Below are 19,735 nucleotides of genomic sequence, written 5' to 3' on the forward strand. Positions count from 1 at the left end.
TTTGCGTTAATATGTAACTTCTTAGGTCCCAAAATGTTCTCTGTTTTAATTATTATATTATTATTATTTTTTAAGTTTTTGATTTTTATGAAAGAATATAAATCATAACTCTCAAGGGAAATCAAAACTAAATAGAGACATTAGGCTACTGATGTTAACAGCCACTCTACATGTACGCTATATTAAAATATATATGAGGAAAGATTTAGTAGAAAATAGAAGAAGAGTGTGAGTTTATAGGCCTACAGGCTACGTCAGGTGCAAGGAATAATTTTGTCAGAAAAATAGGGAGGTTAGTTGCTGGAGAAATTGTGATTGTCAGTTGGCTCATCATTATCATGTGATTTGGGATTGTCCAATAAATATATGACTGATATTAATAAAGCACTGCAAATGATCTTCAACATTCCACTTGGTTTTAAAATCTAGATCTATATAGTCATATCTGAGATTAAACCTCCAATGGAAACAACATAGATTGATACATTTGGGATGTATTTTAGAATGACCAGAATGAACCAACTATCAAGGATTGTAGTGGGCTCAAATAACAATGGACATGGACAAACAAAGAGATATCTTATCAGTTTACTGGAAAATGTACATATTTAACAATTACTAAACAAGGATAAACACGCCGAACCAAATAATGTCTAGATATAGGCCTGTAGGCTCTATGCACACGCTACACATGTTTGGTTTACATATTGGCCTATCTTCAAATAGTGGGAAATAATACAAGCAAATGTATTTAAAAACGTGAAAACTCTTTTTTATGTTGGGCCCATACGTTTATACCTATCCTATTTTAATGAATTATCAGTCTTATAAAATACATTAAAAGATCACATCTGAAAACATCATGACATCTAATTCAAATAAATAAATACATAAATAAATACATAAATAAATAATAAATAAATACATAAATAAGTATATAAATACATAAATAAATAAATACATCAATACATAAATACATAACAGTAAGTAATAGTAAGTGCTGAGTAACTCCCAAAACAAACCAAGCCAATAAGATGGCTGTGTCCATCCGGCTCAGCCAATCAGAAGTCCCGGTGTTGATGACTTCACTCCAGCTCAGTGCTCCAGCTCTAGCTTTCAGACTGACCTGTCAAAATTAGCTCTAGTTCAAAATTGATCTATTCACCCATTCGTAGCAATGACACAGTTTTGGTACTCCACTATTGTCGCTCTGTTTGTGGACTATTTTCTGTTTAACTAACGTGAGGTAAGGAGAGGAAATGCAACAAATAAGGACTCAATGATGCCGGTTGCTAATGCTAGCTGGCTACGTGTCAGTCAAGCCGAAGCTGAACTGGACACAACATTTAGTCGCTACAGCAATTATCTAATTTGCCATTAATAAGACCGACACAAGAATGATGGTCGTAGCTCTTGCCCTGCTTGGCTTTACTAGGTCAATGTGCCTTCCTCTTTGGTTATTTTGTGGTTGTTACGAAACAAGCACCCCGCTTTAATGTTCCTGATTAGACCTGTTAAAATGTATATTCACGACCCAAATGTGTGGATGATATAGTTTAAATGTATTAAAATTAAGTTTTGATGAAATACTAAGTCAATATGTTGCTTCAGTTTTGACAGGCAGTCCTCTGTACAATTCAGTTTTTAGACATTGTTTATTTACGTTGTTATTATTATTTTTATTAAGAGTATAAGAGTTTTTCTACAAGAGTGTTTTTTTTTTTTTTTTTTATAAGTTATCAGTTTTTTTATTAGTATTTTCCTGTACCTACTCTGTTGCAACACTGGAATTTCCCCATTGTGGGACAAATAAAAATGATCTTATCTTACCTCATACTTTGTTGCGTTGAACTCAAAGAGCTACAAAAATGCTTACTCATTGTTCCTCATATAAGTCACTGTTTAATATAGTTAATGCTAAAAATGCTGGCAGTATATATTGCTTGATATGTGTTTATGTAACTAAAATATCTTTCTGATTTTACAGGTACCCTTTACAATTATGGAGTTCTAAAAAGATGAAAGTGGATTTTGGGGGGAAGGGTCCCCTTTCCCCTCTGGTTTAATGGTACGACTTCTGGATGAAAAGGTTAAAGGGTAGATGACGTTTTTGCCTTTTTTAATACTAAAGAACAAGATATATTTTTGCTAAAACAAATAACTTTTTGTATATACATTTTGTATTACTGAGTTTCTGATGCCAATACCTATTCTAAGCACCTTGGGTTGTGCTCAGCTCTTGGTTAAAATGGTGGACTGAAATTCCCCAAAAGGATCTGGGGTCGCTAGGGTGCAGTGGAACCTCAACACAAGCACAATTCTAGCGCTCCACAGCCATTTTGACCTTTAGTTGGCATCACGTTTTATGAATATTAGGGAAAGCACATTTTTTGTTTCTTTGTGACCCTCCATTCTGTTGTTTTTGAATTTGTTTGCACTTTTGGTGGTGGGCTATCAGAGGTAATAGGGAGGAAGATAAACTGTGAAGAGTAAGAGTGGGCCAAGATGAGTGTGGCCTCTCCAGACTGCACTGTGAAATGCAGATCACTCCAGCATGCGGAAGATGTGGTGGCAGCACTGACAAGTGGCACAGAAGGCCAGCTTGGTGCCTTCTTGTCCACTCATTGTCACAATGCAGCCACACTGCGGGATGGGTTTGGTCGCACTGCCCTGCACATGGCCGCTTCACTGGGAAAGAGGGCTCTGTTGGAATGGCTCCTGGAGAGTAAGAGTGCAGATCTTCTGGCCAAAGATAAGGAGTCTGGCTGGACTGCAGTGCATCGCAGTGCCTTCTATGGGCAAATTCACTGTCTCATCTCTTTAGTAAAGGTACAGTGGTGCTTTTTTTAATCACTACCACAATGACTTGACTACAGGTGGCTGAGAATTATGTTTTTTTTTTTCATGTTTAGCACGGTGCCCTTCTCTCCACCCAAGACAAAGAGGGCTTCTCTGCATTGGACCTGACCATGAAGGACCGTCCATCACATGTGGTGTTTAAAAACAGTGGTAAGCTCAAGCAACCATGGCATAATTTTTATGTACTTCTATGTTGTACTTTTTCTCTGACGAAAATTGTACTGTCTCCTATTACAGACCCAACTGAGGTATACACTTGGGGCTACAACACTAATTTCAGCCTTGGCCATGGTAATCAGGAGAGCCGGCAGCACCCTGAGCTTGTAGATGTGTTTGCCAGGACAGGCGTTTACATCAAGCAAGTAAGCTACAAATTGTTTTTATCTCTTCTCCCCAGAGACAAAGTAATGTCTATCGAGGAAACGTCATAGGGTTTCCCTCTGTGAAAACCACACATGCAAATGTGTTTCAGCACGCTGGTTACAAGGTTCAGTGCTATGCCAACCCAATGCACTTGGGTACTCCAGATAAGGGACAGCAGCAAAACACACCCTCCTCAGAGGCTTAGAATTTGTATAAAATATGTCCTTAGAGCACCATAGCATTGGTACATTTTACACATTGATTTTTCTTAATTCATAAAAACACATGCTTTTTTAAATGTGTTTCACGGCACCCTAAATAATATTTTTTTTCAAACCACAATTGGCCTGCATTAATGTTTAACAAGGTACTTGACCTCTACAAGCTGGTCACTTCACCCTCAACTAATGGAAATCCAATACTTCTGTGAAGGCCATTGTGTTAAACACTGACCCCTTGTGTTGTATAAAGAGGGCAGTGTTGGTATCAGTGGTCAGGAGTTTTCTATGTCACACCTGCAGCTGGCCTCAGGAGTGAGTGTACAAACCACGTGGTAGTCATAGTATATTAGAAATAGCAGATGGTCATGTAGATTTGTTGTACTTTTGGTTCTATTTGAATAGTTGGCTTTATGAGAATGTGTATATCTCTTTATGAATGCCTTCTGTCTTTGTTTTACTATATGATCTGTATAACAGAGGAATTGTAATTCTGAAATGTTTAGAAATAAAAAGTAATTTCGTAAAACATGGTTCAGTTTAGAAGGATTTAGTTTCGTGACCACTCAATGACCCATCTGTGCTTCATGTTGTCTTTGTGTTCATGGCCCAATCTAACAGGTGCCAGAGGTTAAATATTAATTCCACAATGACATGTTTTTAATTAAATGATCCATCCTGCTGCGTATGCCAGGGGATGCATGTTAACATCAATGTGATACTTAGGGAAACATCTCTGCTCAGTTGATGTCTGAAGAAGGGCAATGCATTAGTAATGATGTTTGCTTTTCCACTGTACTCTTGTCTTCGTATGCTTAGTGTTTTACAATGACTTCAAGAGGCCTTGGCATAGGCTTATGGAAAAGTATTACAGTTCAAATTCTACTATGACAGAAAAAAACAAAAAAACAGTTCATCTAACTTGTTGTGTTTGTCATGTCTTGTCTTTCTCCAGGTGGTCCTATGCAAGTTCCATACTGTGTTTCTATCCCAGAAAGGCCAAGTGTTCACTTGTGGACATGGTCAAGGAGGTCGACTTGGCCACGGAGATGAACAGACCTATTTGGTAACCTCTTCTTTTGTTTGAACTTAAATGTAATCATCTTCACCTCTCCAGTTGCATTCTGAACACTCGCATATACAAGTCGATAGGAAGACTATTGATTACATTTCTACCTTTGAGCAGTAACAATGCTTTCGACATTTTTTGTAATCAATATTTTGGAGACATATTGTCTCCTGACCATTCATCAGATCGATATGTTTTTTTGTACTCTAGATAACCTAGATGGTAAATATTGTTCAATAACTTTATGCAAAATGACATGTCTATGGTCTAAGTTTTGATTGTGGGCTTATTTTGATGTTGTTGTTTTGACCAGATGTTTCATGCTGACTGAATCCTGTCTATTGTGTCCACAGGTTCCTCGGATGGTGGAGGGTCTCATGTCTCATCATTGCTCTCAGGTCGCTGCAGCCAAAGACCACACGGTGGTGCTGACAGAGGAAGGCTATGTTTACACTTTTGGCCTCAACACCTTTCATCAGCTGGGCCTGTCTCCACCTCCTGCCTCCGCCCATGTCCCCAAACAGGTAGGAATGCTGCTTTGTGGTTTGTCTTTAATAGCTCATGTATTTTAACACTTACAGTATCTACATTTTGCACTTGACATACATTCATAGGTGTTTTCCAAAACGCTGAAAGGTAGAACTGTGATTGGAGTTGCTGCTGGAAGGTTTCATACTGTGCTATGGACAAGGGAGGCAGTCTATACAATGGGTCTTAATGGTGGGCAACTTGGTAAGTTTAACCAAAGAGGCTGATCGTGTATTGCTAAATGTGTGTCTCTAGTAAAACTTTCACAATACAATACTCAGGTTATCTGCTGGATCCAAATGGTGAGAAGTGTGTGACTGCCCCACGGCAGGTCTCTGCCCTTTACCACAAAGATGTTGGCATTGCCATGGCGGCTGCCAGTGATGGTGCAACAGTGGTTGTGACAGAGAAAGGAGATGTTTACTTATTGGCTGAATACCAGTGCAAGAAACTGGCTTCCAGGTAACAATCAGCACTACACCAGAGGTCTGTACTACGAAGCTGGATGTATTTATCCTGGTTAAGTTTCTCTTTCCTCGATAGACTAAACCAGGGGTGTCAAACATGCGGCATCCGGCCCCCCAGACGTTTTAATCCGGCCCGCCGAACATTTCCAATTTATATTTTTTAATTGTATATATGTTTTTATTGCTAGAACTACAAGTCCCACAATCCTTTGCAGCCGCCGCCTCTACCCCGTGCTACCGAGGACTGAAAAGTGCCGACACGTGCACACTTTACAGACTTGAGCAGAGGTCTGAGCGGAGAAAGAGAGGTGTGATTTTAGGAAACGCGTGGAATAAAGAAAGGAGGCGGTTTTGTTGCAGTAGCTGCTAGCTGTCCAGAAACTTCTCTCTTCTCCATACTGACACTTCTTGAGTTACTAGCTGAGTTCAGAGTATTTAAATCCAGCGCTGCCTCAGTCAGAGCCATGAATGGTCAGAGAGCATACAAATAGGAGCGTCACTTTGGAGCTGCATTCAGCTGCACTACCGTATCTCAGACAGACAACCGAACTACTGCACTGAAAACGTCTCTGCCTCCTCCTCTTGCAGAGGGGATGGCTGCAGGACAGATCGCTGCTGCTTCTGCTGCTGTGTGTTCTGCCTCTTCTCTGGAACAGAGCTGTCCACCATCTATCAACCACTTATCTTAGATTTTTGTTCACGTTTAAGTTTTCAGAAAAGTTGTTACACGCACAGCGCGATTATTCAGTCAATGGACACGGCAGCGTGAGCCCCTACTTTAAAAAATAGGGGCTATTTATTTATTTAATTTTTTTCCCGCCTATTGGCCCTCTGGGATAGGCTCCCAGTGGCTTTGTGTTGCACACTTTATAGACTTGAGTGAGGAAAGACCTGCGGTTTTGGGAAATGTGTGGAATAAAGAAAGGAGGTGGTTTTGTGGATGTTAGAGCTGTGCTAAAAGCGGTGCTATTGTGGAGTTAACAACAAGAAAAGACACTTCTGTGATGACAGCTCTGTAAGGAAAATTCCCAAACCAGTGCAAAACCTGGACAGGTCAGGGGCAACCGATAAAAACACAGGTCAGAGTGTAACAAAGTATTAACATGACGGAGTAAAGCTGCTGTGAGAACTCATTTGATTCACTACATGAATAATTTGTCACTAAAGCTTCACTAAGCTTAATCTATAAAAATAGTGAGCTCATATTGAGTTTGTGAGGTTGTCAACCTGCTGCAGATTTGTGTAAAAGTGTCCACATATAACTATTTCTAGGGTATATAAAGCTATTTATTTCTTTGTTATTGTTTTTTTTTTTTAACGTTATGTTACGTTATGCGACCCTGCCTGAACGTCTAAATTCGGCCCTCAGCCCAAAATGAGTTTGACATCCCCTGTACTAAACCTAGTTTGGACTCGCTCTGTCAACCCTGGATTTTCTGAATGAAACCGTGTGCATACTTCAAACATAGTTAAAATCGAAGCCAAAGGAAATGCAGGCGCTGTGTCCTCACGGAGTCGGGACTCGGCGACCAATCACAGCCATGCAAGTTACACTTGGGAGAAAGTTAATTTGAAAATAATTGTTTGATAAAACAGACAAAGCACAAATGTGCTGCAGTCATAAATTACAGATATGATACAGTGCCATGGACTGAATGAACGGCTCTTATGTCTGAGCCAATCAGCTCTCAAAGACCCTTGACTGTATAGTAAAGACACACAGCTAAATTGTGCACATTTAGCTAAGATTAGAGTAGATAAGTGTGTTCACATCTCATCTCTTCACTGCTCTCTCCGTCTACACACCAGCCACCTGTTAATTCAGCTGGATCCTTGTTTCTGATTGGTCGTTGTCTTAATCTTGCTTCGTAGTACAGGCATCTGGAGTACATATTTTATACATTTTAATGACTTGCAGGCAATTGAACATCAAAAAGGTGATGATTACTGGGGGCACTCTTGATCACAGAGTGGACTCGCAGCTTCTACGGGAGACGGGAGGGGAGAAAGTTACTATTTTGGCTCTGGATGAAGCTGGAAGAGTAAATAAAAAAATGCTTTCACATTTCATGTGTATATGCAAATCTTTTTTTTAAACTTTCTCCTTCTTTGTTCTTGTCTCAGGTGTTTTGTTGGCGGTCCTCGGGCAGCTCAGTAAGACGGTGCCGCTGGGCTTATGCACGGCAGGTTTTCATGTCAGACATCGCTCTCAGCAAGAACGGCTTGATGTTTGTGACTCATGATGGAGAGGCCTTCAATGGCTCTTGGGCTGGAGAGTATAAGAAGTTTGAAGAGAAGAAAGGTACACATACACAATGATATTTACCACCTTGTATTTAGACTTGACCTGTATTTATGTACGCGTTTCTTGTAAACAGAGAGCTGTGTGGAGGTCTGTGGTCAAACAGGAACATTCTATGAGAAGATCCGCCTGGAAAAGCTCCCTGTTGTACACCGAGCCGTGTGCGTCACAATGGACTCCAAAGGCCGAAATTATGGAGTGCTACAAGTTGACCCCAAAACAAGGTAAGGTAGCCTTACTGGATATTGCTTGCATTAAAATTGACAAATTCTGTCACCTTGAGGTAGACACAAAAGTAAAAATGTATTTAAACTCTAATGTATAGTATGTCAAAATCACATTTTAATGGATAATTGCTTACATTATTTCAAACTGCTAACTGTCCTTTTGTTATTAAATTTTTTTTGTCCCCAGCCTGTATGAGATTCCCAGCTTATCTCCATCTTCCTTCCCTGAGCACTTCCGAAGACTCCTGGAGGAGGCTGATGAAACAGACAGCATTCATGATGTCACTCTTCAGGCCGGAGACCGCACCTTTCCCGCACACAAATACATACTGTCCATGCGCTCTGAGTTTTTTCAAAAGCTGTTTTCACTGAACCACAGAGCAAGTGACGAGGAGGAGCCTGATAAAGAAATAAGCAAAAGTGAAGATGCTGTGGGCTGTGATTTGATTACTTTTGAAAAGATTGCCCCTGAAATGCTGGAGTACGCTCTGCACTTCATATACACAGACTCCTGTGAGCTTCTGATACACGGGGCTCGGCCACGGGTGCCAGTTCTTCACAAAGGACAAAACCAGGTAAAAAAAAATCCTTTGTGCTATGAAGTATTACACCAATACACGTCACATGCTCTTTTCTCACACAAATTGAAAGGCTTTTTGTACTGGTCAGGATGCAGAACAGAACAGGCTTATCAGCGGCCTGCAGGACTTGGACTTGCGAGGCCGCTCAGCTTTCGAGGTCTATAACTCCCTTACTTCAACAACCAAAAGAGATAGTGACAAGACGAAGGCTAAAGGCTCCAAAGCAAACAAAAAACCCAAAGGAAACAAAGCAGTCAGTGAGGGCAGCTATAACCCCGTGAAGACTTTACAAGTGCTGGCAAAGAAGCTTGGACTGGGAAGTTTATCTGCACGGTGAGGAAAATGAATGGGTGTGCACTCTTGTCAGAGTATGATTGATTATAGTCTTAATTCACTTCACAGACTGGATGGAGTCAAGTATGATCATGGCAAAGTCAATGTTGTGCAGAAGAAAACCAGTGGTAAATTCAAATTCAACCAGAGAAAATGGTACAACATATTTTTGGCTCATGTGCCTCATGTACACGTAGAACATTTGACTAGTAACATGTTTGTCTCTTCAAAGCTCTTATCTGTGTGATGTTGCACTCAAGTCTGAAGATGGAAAAGAATTTCCATGTCACAAAAGTGTCCTCTGTGCAAGACTAGGTAATAATAATTATACCAACATTTACAACTACACCACATTTAGTGTATTACATTGACTGATCGATTATTCATATTTACGCAGAGTACTTCAACAGTATGCTTGGAAACCCTTGGATTGAGGTACTTGATATTGATTTACAGCACAATTTTAACCCAAAAAGAGATTTTTAAGACGCAGTTCTGAATATTCACAGGCGACATCTTGCTGTGCTCTGGAGATGCCAACAAGCTCAGAGACCCTGCAGGTCATTCTTGAATACCTTTACACAGATGTGTGTCCCACCATTAAAGGTACAAATCACTTTTTAAAAATGCTAAGAAAGTGTATGAAGTCACCATTAATTTCTGTGCAACTTTATCACTATTCAGAGTCTCTTAATGTGGAGTTTGTGTGCAATGTGCTGGTAGTGGCCGACCAGCTTCTCATCACACGGCTGAAGGAGATGTGTGAAGTTGCAATCACTGAAAACTGTAAGTAGATTGATGTTTTCTTACTATTTTATGGCATTATTAGGGTGCGTTCAAAGGCAGACCTACATTATGTATCAGATACGTCATAAGGCGCTGGTACAGCTGGCAGCCCGGTGTAAACGCTCTCTCTTCTTTCTCACACTTATTGTGCTTTATCTCCTATATTTTGTAAATATAGTTAGTATATCTTTTCTATTTTACTGTACGATAGGGACACGCGCTGGAATAGTTTTTTAATTCAACTGTTTTTGACTTTTTTCGGCTGGATTTGAGCGTTTTTCGTTGTGTTGTTGTGACGTGAGCTAGCTCCGAGCGAGCCCACCAGCCCCCCCCCCGCGCCCTCCGGCGCGGCGTGTCGTGTCGTCGGTACACGTTTATATACACGTTTATATGAAAGAGGAACTTCACGAACGATCGGGACACGCACTGGAATCGCTTTAAATTAACTTGTTTTGACTTTATTCGGCTGGATTGAGTGTTTTCGTCGTGTCGTTGCGATGTGTTTTGGCTCTGAGTCCCCCGCCCCCGGCCCCGCCCCCCGGCTCCGGCCCCGCCCCCGCCCCCGCCCCCCCGGCTCCGGCCCCGCCCCCCGGCCGGCGCCGTACCGCGTTTCCACAAAGGAGGAACTCATGAAACTGCAGAGAACTGTCGTCTTACCCGGAGATCGTCACGTTATCCCGTCGCAATACTGACCTAACCTAATACTGATGTGCAATTCTGTCGTATGTGCAATTACTGTGAAATTCATGTGCAATTCATGTGCAATTACTGTGAAATTCATGTGCAATCTATTACTGTCGGGATCACATGCAATGGTATTTATTTATTTATTTGTCTATGGGAGTTTTTATTTATTTATAGGAGATCTTCTACTGAAAGTGTTTTTCAGACTTCCTATAAGTGATCTGTTCTTCTGGATCTACCTCTGTATCTGCCTGCGTTGCACCAATGAAATTTCCCCATGTGGGACAATAAAGGAATATCTTATCTTATCTTATCTTATCTTATGACTTAACAGGCCAAACCAAGACCAAACAAAGACAAGTGTAAACACGGCCAAAGTTGGTTTTACACTTTTGCTATATTTGTATACTCTATGCTTATTTGCATTTGTCCAGTAACTCTAAAGAATGCTGCAGAACTGCTGGAGTTTGCTGCCATGTACAACGCAGACCAGCTCAAACTCGCCTGCCTCCAGTTCATCGTTCTTAACATCGGTGCCCTGCTGGACTCAAAGTAAATCACAGAATCTTTTTTATTACAATGAAACCGGTTGAGGAGGTGTTTTCTTTATGTCTGTTGTTTTTCTCCGTGTTTACCTCAGAGCTCTGGATATTCTCAGTGATGAAGTGCTCGTAGAACTCACTGCAGCCTACAGGCGAATGGTCAGTTGCCTTGGTTCACACCTATTATTGTCCCAACTTGCATCCAGTCCTTAGTTGACAGTAAATTGTGTTGTTCTTTCCATTCATTTTTATCCACTGTATATGTTTTTTCAGATACCAGCAATGGAGAGAAGAATGATCACCCCGTACCTTGGAGCTCCTGATCTCAGTTTGTATGAAGAAGATCTGGACTCAATATTCAGCCCCAAACCTGAAGAAGGGGATCATTCTTGCAGGTATTTTCCTGTAAACTCATTTAGAAAAAAATATACAATTATCAGTGTTTACTGCACTGTTCCATTTTGTATTTATAGAGAAACATTATTGAAGAAAGCGAAGATCAAGGTTAAAAAGAAACCAAGACGGCGCTCGGACAGTTCAGCCGGCTACACTCTCTCAGATATAATTCAAAGTCCTCCTACTGCAGGTGAAACATCTAAACAGACATAGCATAAGAAGTAGAACTCTGACGTATAATTGTGCTCCATCTTTAGTGGTAACTCCATGCTTTGTGAAGTGTCAAAAGACCAACTCGGTAGAATCTTTGCCAGAGTTACTCACTTCAGACTCTGAAGGGAGTTACATGGGAGTGGGCAGCCCTCGAGAGACCCAGTCCCCCATCATCCACGACAAGTCAGAAGTAATTCAAATTCTATTCATATTTATCTGATCAGAGGTGGGTAGTACTCAAACGTTACTCTTCACACTGTCAGTAAGTCTACAAGTGATTAAAGCTTTATGTTGACAATATTAAATGCTTTGAACAATTATATTTTCTTCACCTCTCCTTCAGATAGGATTTAGTATGTATCATCGTATCCTTTGAAAATACACATTATCTACACATTTTAAATTAGATTTTATGTCCTGACAATTCAAAATTACTCTTGAGTAGTAGTTTCCCCAAACACTCAAGTCATGTCTTGGACCACTACTTTTTACTTTCACTTGAGTAATATTATTTTGAAGTAACTTTACTATACCCACCTCTGTAGCTGACTGCATCACATTTACAAAGTCCAAATGTATGTTACACAGATTCTAACCTGTTGTATGTGGCTATTTCTTGTGCAGGATGTAAGGTTGTTTAGCCGGAAACTGAAGACCCCACCCAGTACTCCAATTCATCTGAATAATGGTCCTCTAACTCCTCCCAATTCTGCTCCTCACAACATCCCAAAAGTAATTCCCAGGTATAAATAATACTGCAGTACTTTGTGAAATGACGTAAAATTGTCTCTCAGACCATTTTTCTACTTTTTAGTACACACAGCTCTCGTCCTACGCCAATTCTGGACCTGAGGACGATCATGGATATGGAAGCAAATTCTAAGCCGGTTCTCGGAGCGACACCAAAAAGCCCAGGAAGGTGTGATACACATGATATTGTATTTTAAGAGTCATAATTATTACGGTATGATGTATATTAAACTCAATATATCAACCATTCCCTTTCAGCACAAAGCTGTCTCCAGTCACCACAAAACTGTCCCAGAAACAGAGAAAGATGTTGGCTCAGGCCAGCAAGGAGCCCATTGTTGAGCCGACAGCAAACAAACCAACCCTTATTGTCACTCCATCAAAAGCCAGTGTGAAGGCCTGGTGAGTGTGACCTTTCCTGCTTACAGGTTGTCTTCTAATTTTATGATTTCATAATTTCAGATGGAGGGCAGGGGCTTATATAACTCTATCTGAGATACTATTTTTGAAACAAATATCTAAACGTATGATCCACAAATGTTGAACCTAATCATTTGTTAGGGATCCACAAACTTCACCCCACGTAAACTTGCACCCACGTTAACCCTACCTCCGGGGCCAAAATATGGCTCAATGTCTTTTTAACTAGCAACAATCTCGTCGTTATAGTACCACTTTTGGAAGTTTTGGTCAAAAATGTAGTTTGTGCTGAGACTAAACGACTAAGAAAGACTAAAAGATTAAACGTCATGTGATTTGCAGTTTATTGAGGAAAGGCCCAGTAACTACAGATTAGGATGTGTTGTTATGGATCTTTTGAGCCAATACAGTTATCCCATATTTGGCTTGCTGCTGTGGCTGATTACAGATATTTGCAGATATTTAGATTTTTTTTAATCGTTACATGATTGTGTAAACATGGCCATAGTTTAGCCTACTTGCTCTTTTTACTCATTGGTCTGTTCAAAAAGACAAAATCTGTATGTTGGTGCTGAATATCTGCAGTTTTTTCTTCCCAATATTGGTGATAAACTGTCTATATCAGTCAATACAGGAAGCTATATGTTGCCCATCCCTACTACAGATATTAACCATAAACTAGGTCCAAACATTTGCATTTTGACAGTTAAACAGCAACTTCTACCATAGAAGTGCAAGCTGCCCTCCACTATTTAAGTAAAGGGATTTAAAACCGTTGTGATGTCACCTGAATCCAACCTGTTTACCCCCAAAAATGTAAAGGTTATGCCAAACATATTCGCTCAATTAGTTATGCATTTTTTAGTTTTATGTATTTTAATTCAGAATCTCCCTTTCTGTTTACAGGGCTACGGCAGTCCAGTCACCTCCGTCTTCAAACTCTTTCCGTGCGCTGCTGGAGGAGGAAGAGAAGAGGCTGACTCAACTGGGACAAGCTGGAGCTCAGAGGGGCCAGGCAGTTCAGGTTTCCCCTGTGAGCAGCAGCGCCGCTCCGAAGAGAGTCACGTTCAAATGTGCAGACGGCAGTGAGACAGACAAACCTACTGGGTAAGTCCACAAAGCAGCCACACATAGGCCTGTCACGATAATTACTATATCGACTTATCGTTTGATAGGTAAAGAAATGCACAATGACCTTTTGAGACTCGATAAATGTGTGCGTGCATGTTTGGTTGCACTAGTGGAAGAGACCGCAGCGAGGCAGCAGAGAACCACCATTCATGCCACAACGCAAGTGCCGTCCCGTCCAGACAAAAGCCTCTGACACCAAACGCTGGACTTAACCGCGTTTCCCCGATGCAGCCCTTCTCGTGTGTCAGTCAGATGTAGAAAACTTTAACAGTGCGGGAGATTAGTCATGATTGGTGAGGGGTGCGCACACTGATCGCTTTTGCAACACAGACCTTTTCCGCTCAGTTAGAGCAACAATAGAAGCGAGAGGATTACGCACATCATTGCTGTGACTCGCTTCTCTTAACATTTTGCCAACACTCAGACAGACAGAAATTCATCGACAGTCGAGAAAGCGCGTAGAGTACACTTGTGACTTTGTGTGTTTAGAGCGTGGTATCTGCTGCTTATTTTGTGCAGCAGCTTCTCTTGTGGAAAGGTGGAAAGGGTTTCTGCATGTAACGGCAATCAGCCAATCACATAGCTGCATTCAGTGTCATGTTTTGGCCAGAAGAGAGAGATGTTCTTATCCGTGCAAAAGCAGAACGCTCCGCCGTTTTATATCCTACCTTTTTAAATCAACTTTTTAAAAAGCAATACAAGATTTCAATTAATTATGAAACCGTCATTATTATCAGATATTGACTACATACCCAACCTTGCTGAAATTGTATTGTATGTAGTTATTACAGCCGTTTTTAAAGTTGAAAAGTTGCACTGATATTTTTTGGATGCAAGTAGAGAAAATTGTCTGTTAATTTTGTATTAACAATAATATCGGCAATATATAATGTGTCAACAGAAATATTGTGACATGCTTAGCCACGCACTACATTCTCATAGCACAGTACAGGGCAGAGAAGTATTCACCTCTTTTATCCACATGGGGGCAGTGTGATGCCTCAAATGCCACTATTGTCAATCACACATACAATACACAAATGTGTTATTTCCTTAAATATAAGTCTTAAATTTGTACAACTGGCATTTCTTTTATGTATGTATTTATTTATTTATTTTATTAATAGTTTTTTACGGTGCATTTTGAATTTGATGTCTGTTTGAACAGATGTGATAAGGTCAATTGAGTTACTCAGACAATGAGTCACCCTGACCTTTCCCCAGACGACCGCCCCTAAACACCACACGCTGCAGCAGTTGCTCTGTATACAGTCCTCAGTCATCGTTATTGTGCTCTGACTTCCAACACAACTCTTTCTCAAATATTGTATGTTACATAATATCTTGGCTCTTCCAGTCGCTGTATATTTATTTTTGTTCTGAAACACAGTAAGGGGCAGTCCCTGCAGATCTGAAACATCTGTGATTCAAACCAGTGAAGCCGGTGACGATAACCAGAATTGATAAGGGCAGCACTTGTGTCACAGACGATCATACGGAGCAGGAAACAGGCTTCATATTTCCTTTGGTGTTTGGATGAGCTGAAGAGACATCTCAGGAAACGGCGCCCGCCAAAGACGACATTCTCCTGGAAAATTACAGAAAAGACTTTCCATTTTGTTTTATTCAAGTTTACTAACACATTCACATGTTTGGTTTATTATTGCTTCTAAAGTCAGAATAATGTTGGTTTTACACTTATTCCTGTTTCGTTTACACATTAATGACAACAATTTATTAATTACAGTTATCACGGAGTCTTGATTAGCCCACAATACTGTATGCAATGTACTGAAAAATAATTAATCATGAAACGATATTTAAGTCCAACCTAATGACCACAACTATAAGATAGATAGACATTTATTTTATTGATAGGACACAAAACACTAATGTAAACGCTGTATTGATGAGACTGTTGCTGCGCACACTCTGCAGAAATGCCCAGAATTTTCTTTCATCTTGAAGCAAATCTTCTTCCAGGTTACATAATATTCCAGACGCCTGAAGAGGCAGCTGTGCACATCCACACACACACCACACTGTCAGATGTTTCAAACTAACTCGCGCTTTCCTTCTCAGGCCCTGGGTGCTGCGGGCCGTGGGCAGCCCTCCCCCCTCCATCGCCGTGGCTACAGTGACCTTTGCCTCCATCGTGGAGGAAGAGCGGCAGCAGGAGGCCGCACTGATCCGCAGCCGAGAGAAGCCGCTGGCGCTCATCCAGGTAATGCACTGTGTCATGTGTGTCACAGTCTCCGGCCCACAATGCACCGCTACAGATACACGCTTCTCTCACTCATACACTCTGTAGTTGTCGGAGCTCTAATGTATTATGTACCATCACTTTGACATAGGTTTTACACTGGATGCCCTTCCTAACGAAACCATTTACCGGCACACTGACTTGTTATTGCCCATGACTCGGTTATTTGTATTTCTTATTTATTGTTTGCAATGTCAACCGTTATTTAGCACTGTGTTAAACTAAGCCACATTTACCACCACCAGTACTCAAGTCTCTATTGACCCTTTTTACTCCCTGAAACACTTAATCGAAAATGTGATGCTTTTTAAACAAACAAGCGCCACGTTTATTTCACATCAAAATGAAGTGCGTCGGCTCTGGGCTCTGCAGCTGTTCCTCCTGTCAGCGCCTCCTCAAACCCATTTCTCTTATGTAAAAATGTCCCTGTTATCATTAGCTCTCGGTGTCAGCATCTTGTCTTGTGGTTTGGAAATTATAATTGGTTAAAGTGGCAATCTATTTTCCTCTGGTCTTCCTCTGTTCTTTACCAGATTGAGGAGCGTGCCATCCAAGAGCTGCTGCTGCAGTACAGCGCTCGGGACAACCCTGATGAGCTGATTGTGGTGGAGAGGGCGTCCAGAGGCCCTGTGGCTACACCCATGTGGAACAAGCACTGAGGCTAGAACACCAAGACACCCCATAAAACACAAAGTTACTGTCCATCATTAGCCCTATTATCACCTCATCAGATTATGTAGGGCAGTGTTTCTCAAACTTTTCAAATTAAGCCCCGTCACACAATATTGTTGGACTTTTCAAGTACTTTTTATGGAACAAAGATCTGCCTGATTAGTAGAATTGACAGTCTCGCATCACTTATTATTTTACAGAGGATGTAGGTCAAAACAAGAGGATCTCCCTGTGAAAGGAGTTCTTGAATAAGGCAAACCACCTTTTAATTAAACACAAACTCCTCAGTACCAATGCCGCCTTGTCTGTGTGATAAAAGTCAATATAAACCTATGCTTCTATAGCAGTTTTCTTTTGCAACTGTGTGAGAACGAGGCAACAGATATAAATATTTAGAATTCTTTGGATTCACGCATGTTTAGCTTTTGTTGCAAAATAACCCTTCAAAATGCTGTTAGTGAATGTTGACATAACATAGTTGCATTTGCCTGCAGGACCAGTGATCGTAAGCCAACTAAACGGTTCAAAGTGATAGTGCCAATGGTATTGATGATACAAGCTTAGTAGCAAGGAAGTATATTTAGTTTCTTTAATCTGTGTATTTTCACAAGCATAATATCTGCTCCGTTACAGTGATGCCGTAAGGATTGTTCATGCTGTGTAGAAGGCTGGTTTATTCTGGTAAATATGATTTCTCAATGTATTTTTCCAGCCCTCCGTTCTGTTTTTCTTTTTCTTCATTTTGTGGAACCAATGTAAGCTTGATGGGTACTTTAAATTGTTACCATTGCCATTTATGAGAAAGAGTGAGATAAACACTTTGGACCAGACAAGAAAAATCACAATAAAATCTCACCTGTGCATTGAAGCATTCTCTTGTTCATATTTCAACTTCAGCTACACCACAGGCAAAACACGTCATTATTTCATACGTTATATCGATACTTTTAAAGAACATTTCTTTCACTTTAACTGTGGCAATTGTGAGGGAAACATTCAATCCGTCCGTATAGAGCCACAGGCCCTGCTCTGCATGAGAAAACCACCATTATTGAGTCTCAGTGGCTGATTAACTGCAATGACCCCAATCTGGACAGAGAGTGTGGCGATTTAGGCGTTTTATTGGCCGTAATTACAGACAGAGCGTCACATCGGAAGTCGGTAAGAGACTGTGCGCAGTGAGAAATATTAATTAGAGATTAGGGCCCATTAGCTGGAGCAGAGTAACACACCATTGATCATGTTCTGGTTAAAAGAAGCAGACTTTCTGAAGAGTCAGTCAGTCTGTGGTTCATATTTTAACATAACAAGAACATCGATTGGCAAAATTACAATCGGAAAAGTTGTATTGTTCCTGGTGTTGGAGATGTGATGCAGTATTTTCATTCACTTTCATTAAGTAGTGTGTTTCTCATCTCAATTACATTTTATATTCCTATTGTGTTCAATGTGAACAGCATTGCTGAAAGTATTTGAGAGTATATGATTATTCGGTTCATCTTTACAATTAAGTTAATTCACGCTAAAAGTTAAAAAAAATAAATGTAAATTACTTTTTAATCTTTAAAAAAAAAAAATATATATATATATATATATATATTACATTTATTTTGGCATTCAGAAAGTTTGATTTAATAAACTTGAGCACAATCTCCGTAATCGTGAATAATCATTTAATCGTTTTTATCACATCAAACATAACACAAACATTTGATATTGTGACATCACTATTTGATAGGACTTTATCATTCCCACCAATTTAGGCCAGTGTTAAGCCTCCATCTCAAGTGACGAGTGGCCACATATTTGTTATCTTTCACCTCTCATTTGTAGAATAAATTCAAATGAAAAAAGAAAACGTTACAAACTGACACATGCCTATTCTTGGGAGAGAAATGGACCAGGACTTCAAACCAGAACCAAGTTACAAGTGTACTTGACTCCACTGCCGTGTTTGAGAAAATACTGGGCTGTGGCTTTCCCTGTGATGCCATCGGATACTTAACCTTTAACTTCATAAGGAGGATGTTTTATTAGCCTGTCATTTTGCAGTGACTTCTGTGGCTCAAACCCTTCTGGCCGAGTCGTAGAAGGGTAAGGCTCGACTCGCCCTCACAATCCTTTATCTGCCCTCTGGCTTCAGGAAGAGTTTAACTTTGAGTGAGTGTGAACGTGACTTCCTCTCTCCTCTCGGCTCTGATGACGTCTCTTTAAGCCACACTAAGAACCACGTGTGTCTTGGCAGGACCAGAGCAGACCTGTGACACACAGCAGGGCTTTGTGGTCAACTGTGGCAGAAGCGGTGGATAAGATCAGTGTGTCTGCAACTGAGATAGAGCCAGGGCTGAGTGGGCTTACCTGTTGCCTGTAAACACTTGGCAAAGGTACACAATAGTAGTAACACACAGACAAAGTCATTGATTGGTGGTCGAATAGAAATTTCACATGCAGTTGTTAAGTAATATTTGTATCTGTGTCTTTTCCGCTAAACTATGGTACGGAATAATTGCTTTTTGGCTTTAAGCATCTGGAAAAGCAACAAGAATAATGCAGGAATAGCAATAATAAAGCGGAAATCATACATGTTATAGTACTACGCCTACTAATACATCAATACTTTACAGTGCAGCGACTAGACACCCTCCCACAGTCTGATGCGTAGCCACAAATAAAAACATGTAAATGAAAATCTGCTGTTTGTTACACTGAAATGTCACTATGGAGGCTTCTCATTTCTGCAGTTTAGAACAGGAAGTCAATGGATCTGTATCTGTTACTAATCGGTTTTAGATGTTTTTATTTTATTTACAATATTGCGGTTTACAATTAACTAAATGTAAACTGATGAACGTTATATAGTAGATGAAAACTAAAAGGCATCGGCATCTCCTTTAATTACTTTCTAATCAATACTTTGTTTGGTGGGGTAAT

General features: G+C 40.4%; 1 protein-coding gene across 4 annotated transcripts; it reads left to right on the forward strand.

The window, feature by feature from the left end:
• Positions 1 to 1,080: 1,080 nt before the first annotated feature.
• On the forward strand, positions 1,081 to 17,127 carry ibtk (inhibitor of Bruton agammaglobulinemia tyrosine kinase). 4 transcript variants are annotated; one of them, XM_072461655.1, is made up of 29 exons: positions 1,081 to 1,246; positions 1,988 to 2,829; positions 2,913 to 3,009; positions 3,097 to 3,221; positions 4,396 to 4,506; positions 4,863 to 5,033; positions 5,124 to 5,241; positions 5,319 to 5,499; positions 7,423 to 7,546; positions 7,629 to 7,806; positions 7,883 to 8,030; positions 8,221 to 8,608; positions 8,685 to 8,947; positions 9,017 to 9,103; positions 9,180 to 9,262; positions 9,345 to 9,382; positions 9,457 to 9,553; positions 9,632 to 9,733; positions 10,852 to 10,969; positions 11,058 to 11,118; positions 11,233 to 11,354; positions 11,433 to 11,545; positions 11,613 to 11,758; positions 12,193 to 12,311; positions 12,383 to 12,487; positions 12,577 to 12,720; positions 13,645 to 13,845; positions 15,952 to 16,093; positions 16,666 to 17,127. In XM_072461655.1, the coding sequence occupies exons 2-29, from the start codon at positions 2,506 to 2,508 to the stop codon at positions 16,789 to 16,791; spliced, it is 4,032 nt and encodes a 1,343-aa protein (XP_072317756.1). In that variant the 5' UTR covers positions 1,081 to 1,246; positions 1,988 to 2,505; the 3' UTR covers positions 16,792 to 17,127. The 4 variants fall into 4 exon arrangements, with proteins under 4 accessions (XP_072317756.1, XP_072317757.1, XP_072317758.1 ...); XM_072461656.1 differs by having other exon boundaries at positions 12,392 to 12,487; XM_072461657.1 differs by having other exon boundaries at positions 8,703 to 8,947.
• The last annotated feature ends 2,608 nt before the right edge of the window (positions 17,128 to 19,735 follow it).

The sequence above is a fragment of the Eucyclogobius newberryi genome, unplaced genomic scaffold, assembly GCF_026437365.1.
Source record: "Eucyclogobius newberryi isolate DKJ021-1_F unplaced genomic scaffold, fEucNew1.0.hap1 SCAF_3, whole genome shotgun sequence".
NCBI lineage: Eukaryota > Metazoa > Chordata > Actinopteri > Gobiiformes > Gobiidae > Eucyclogobius > Eucyclogobius newberryi.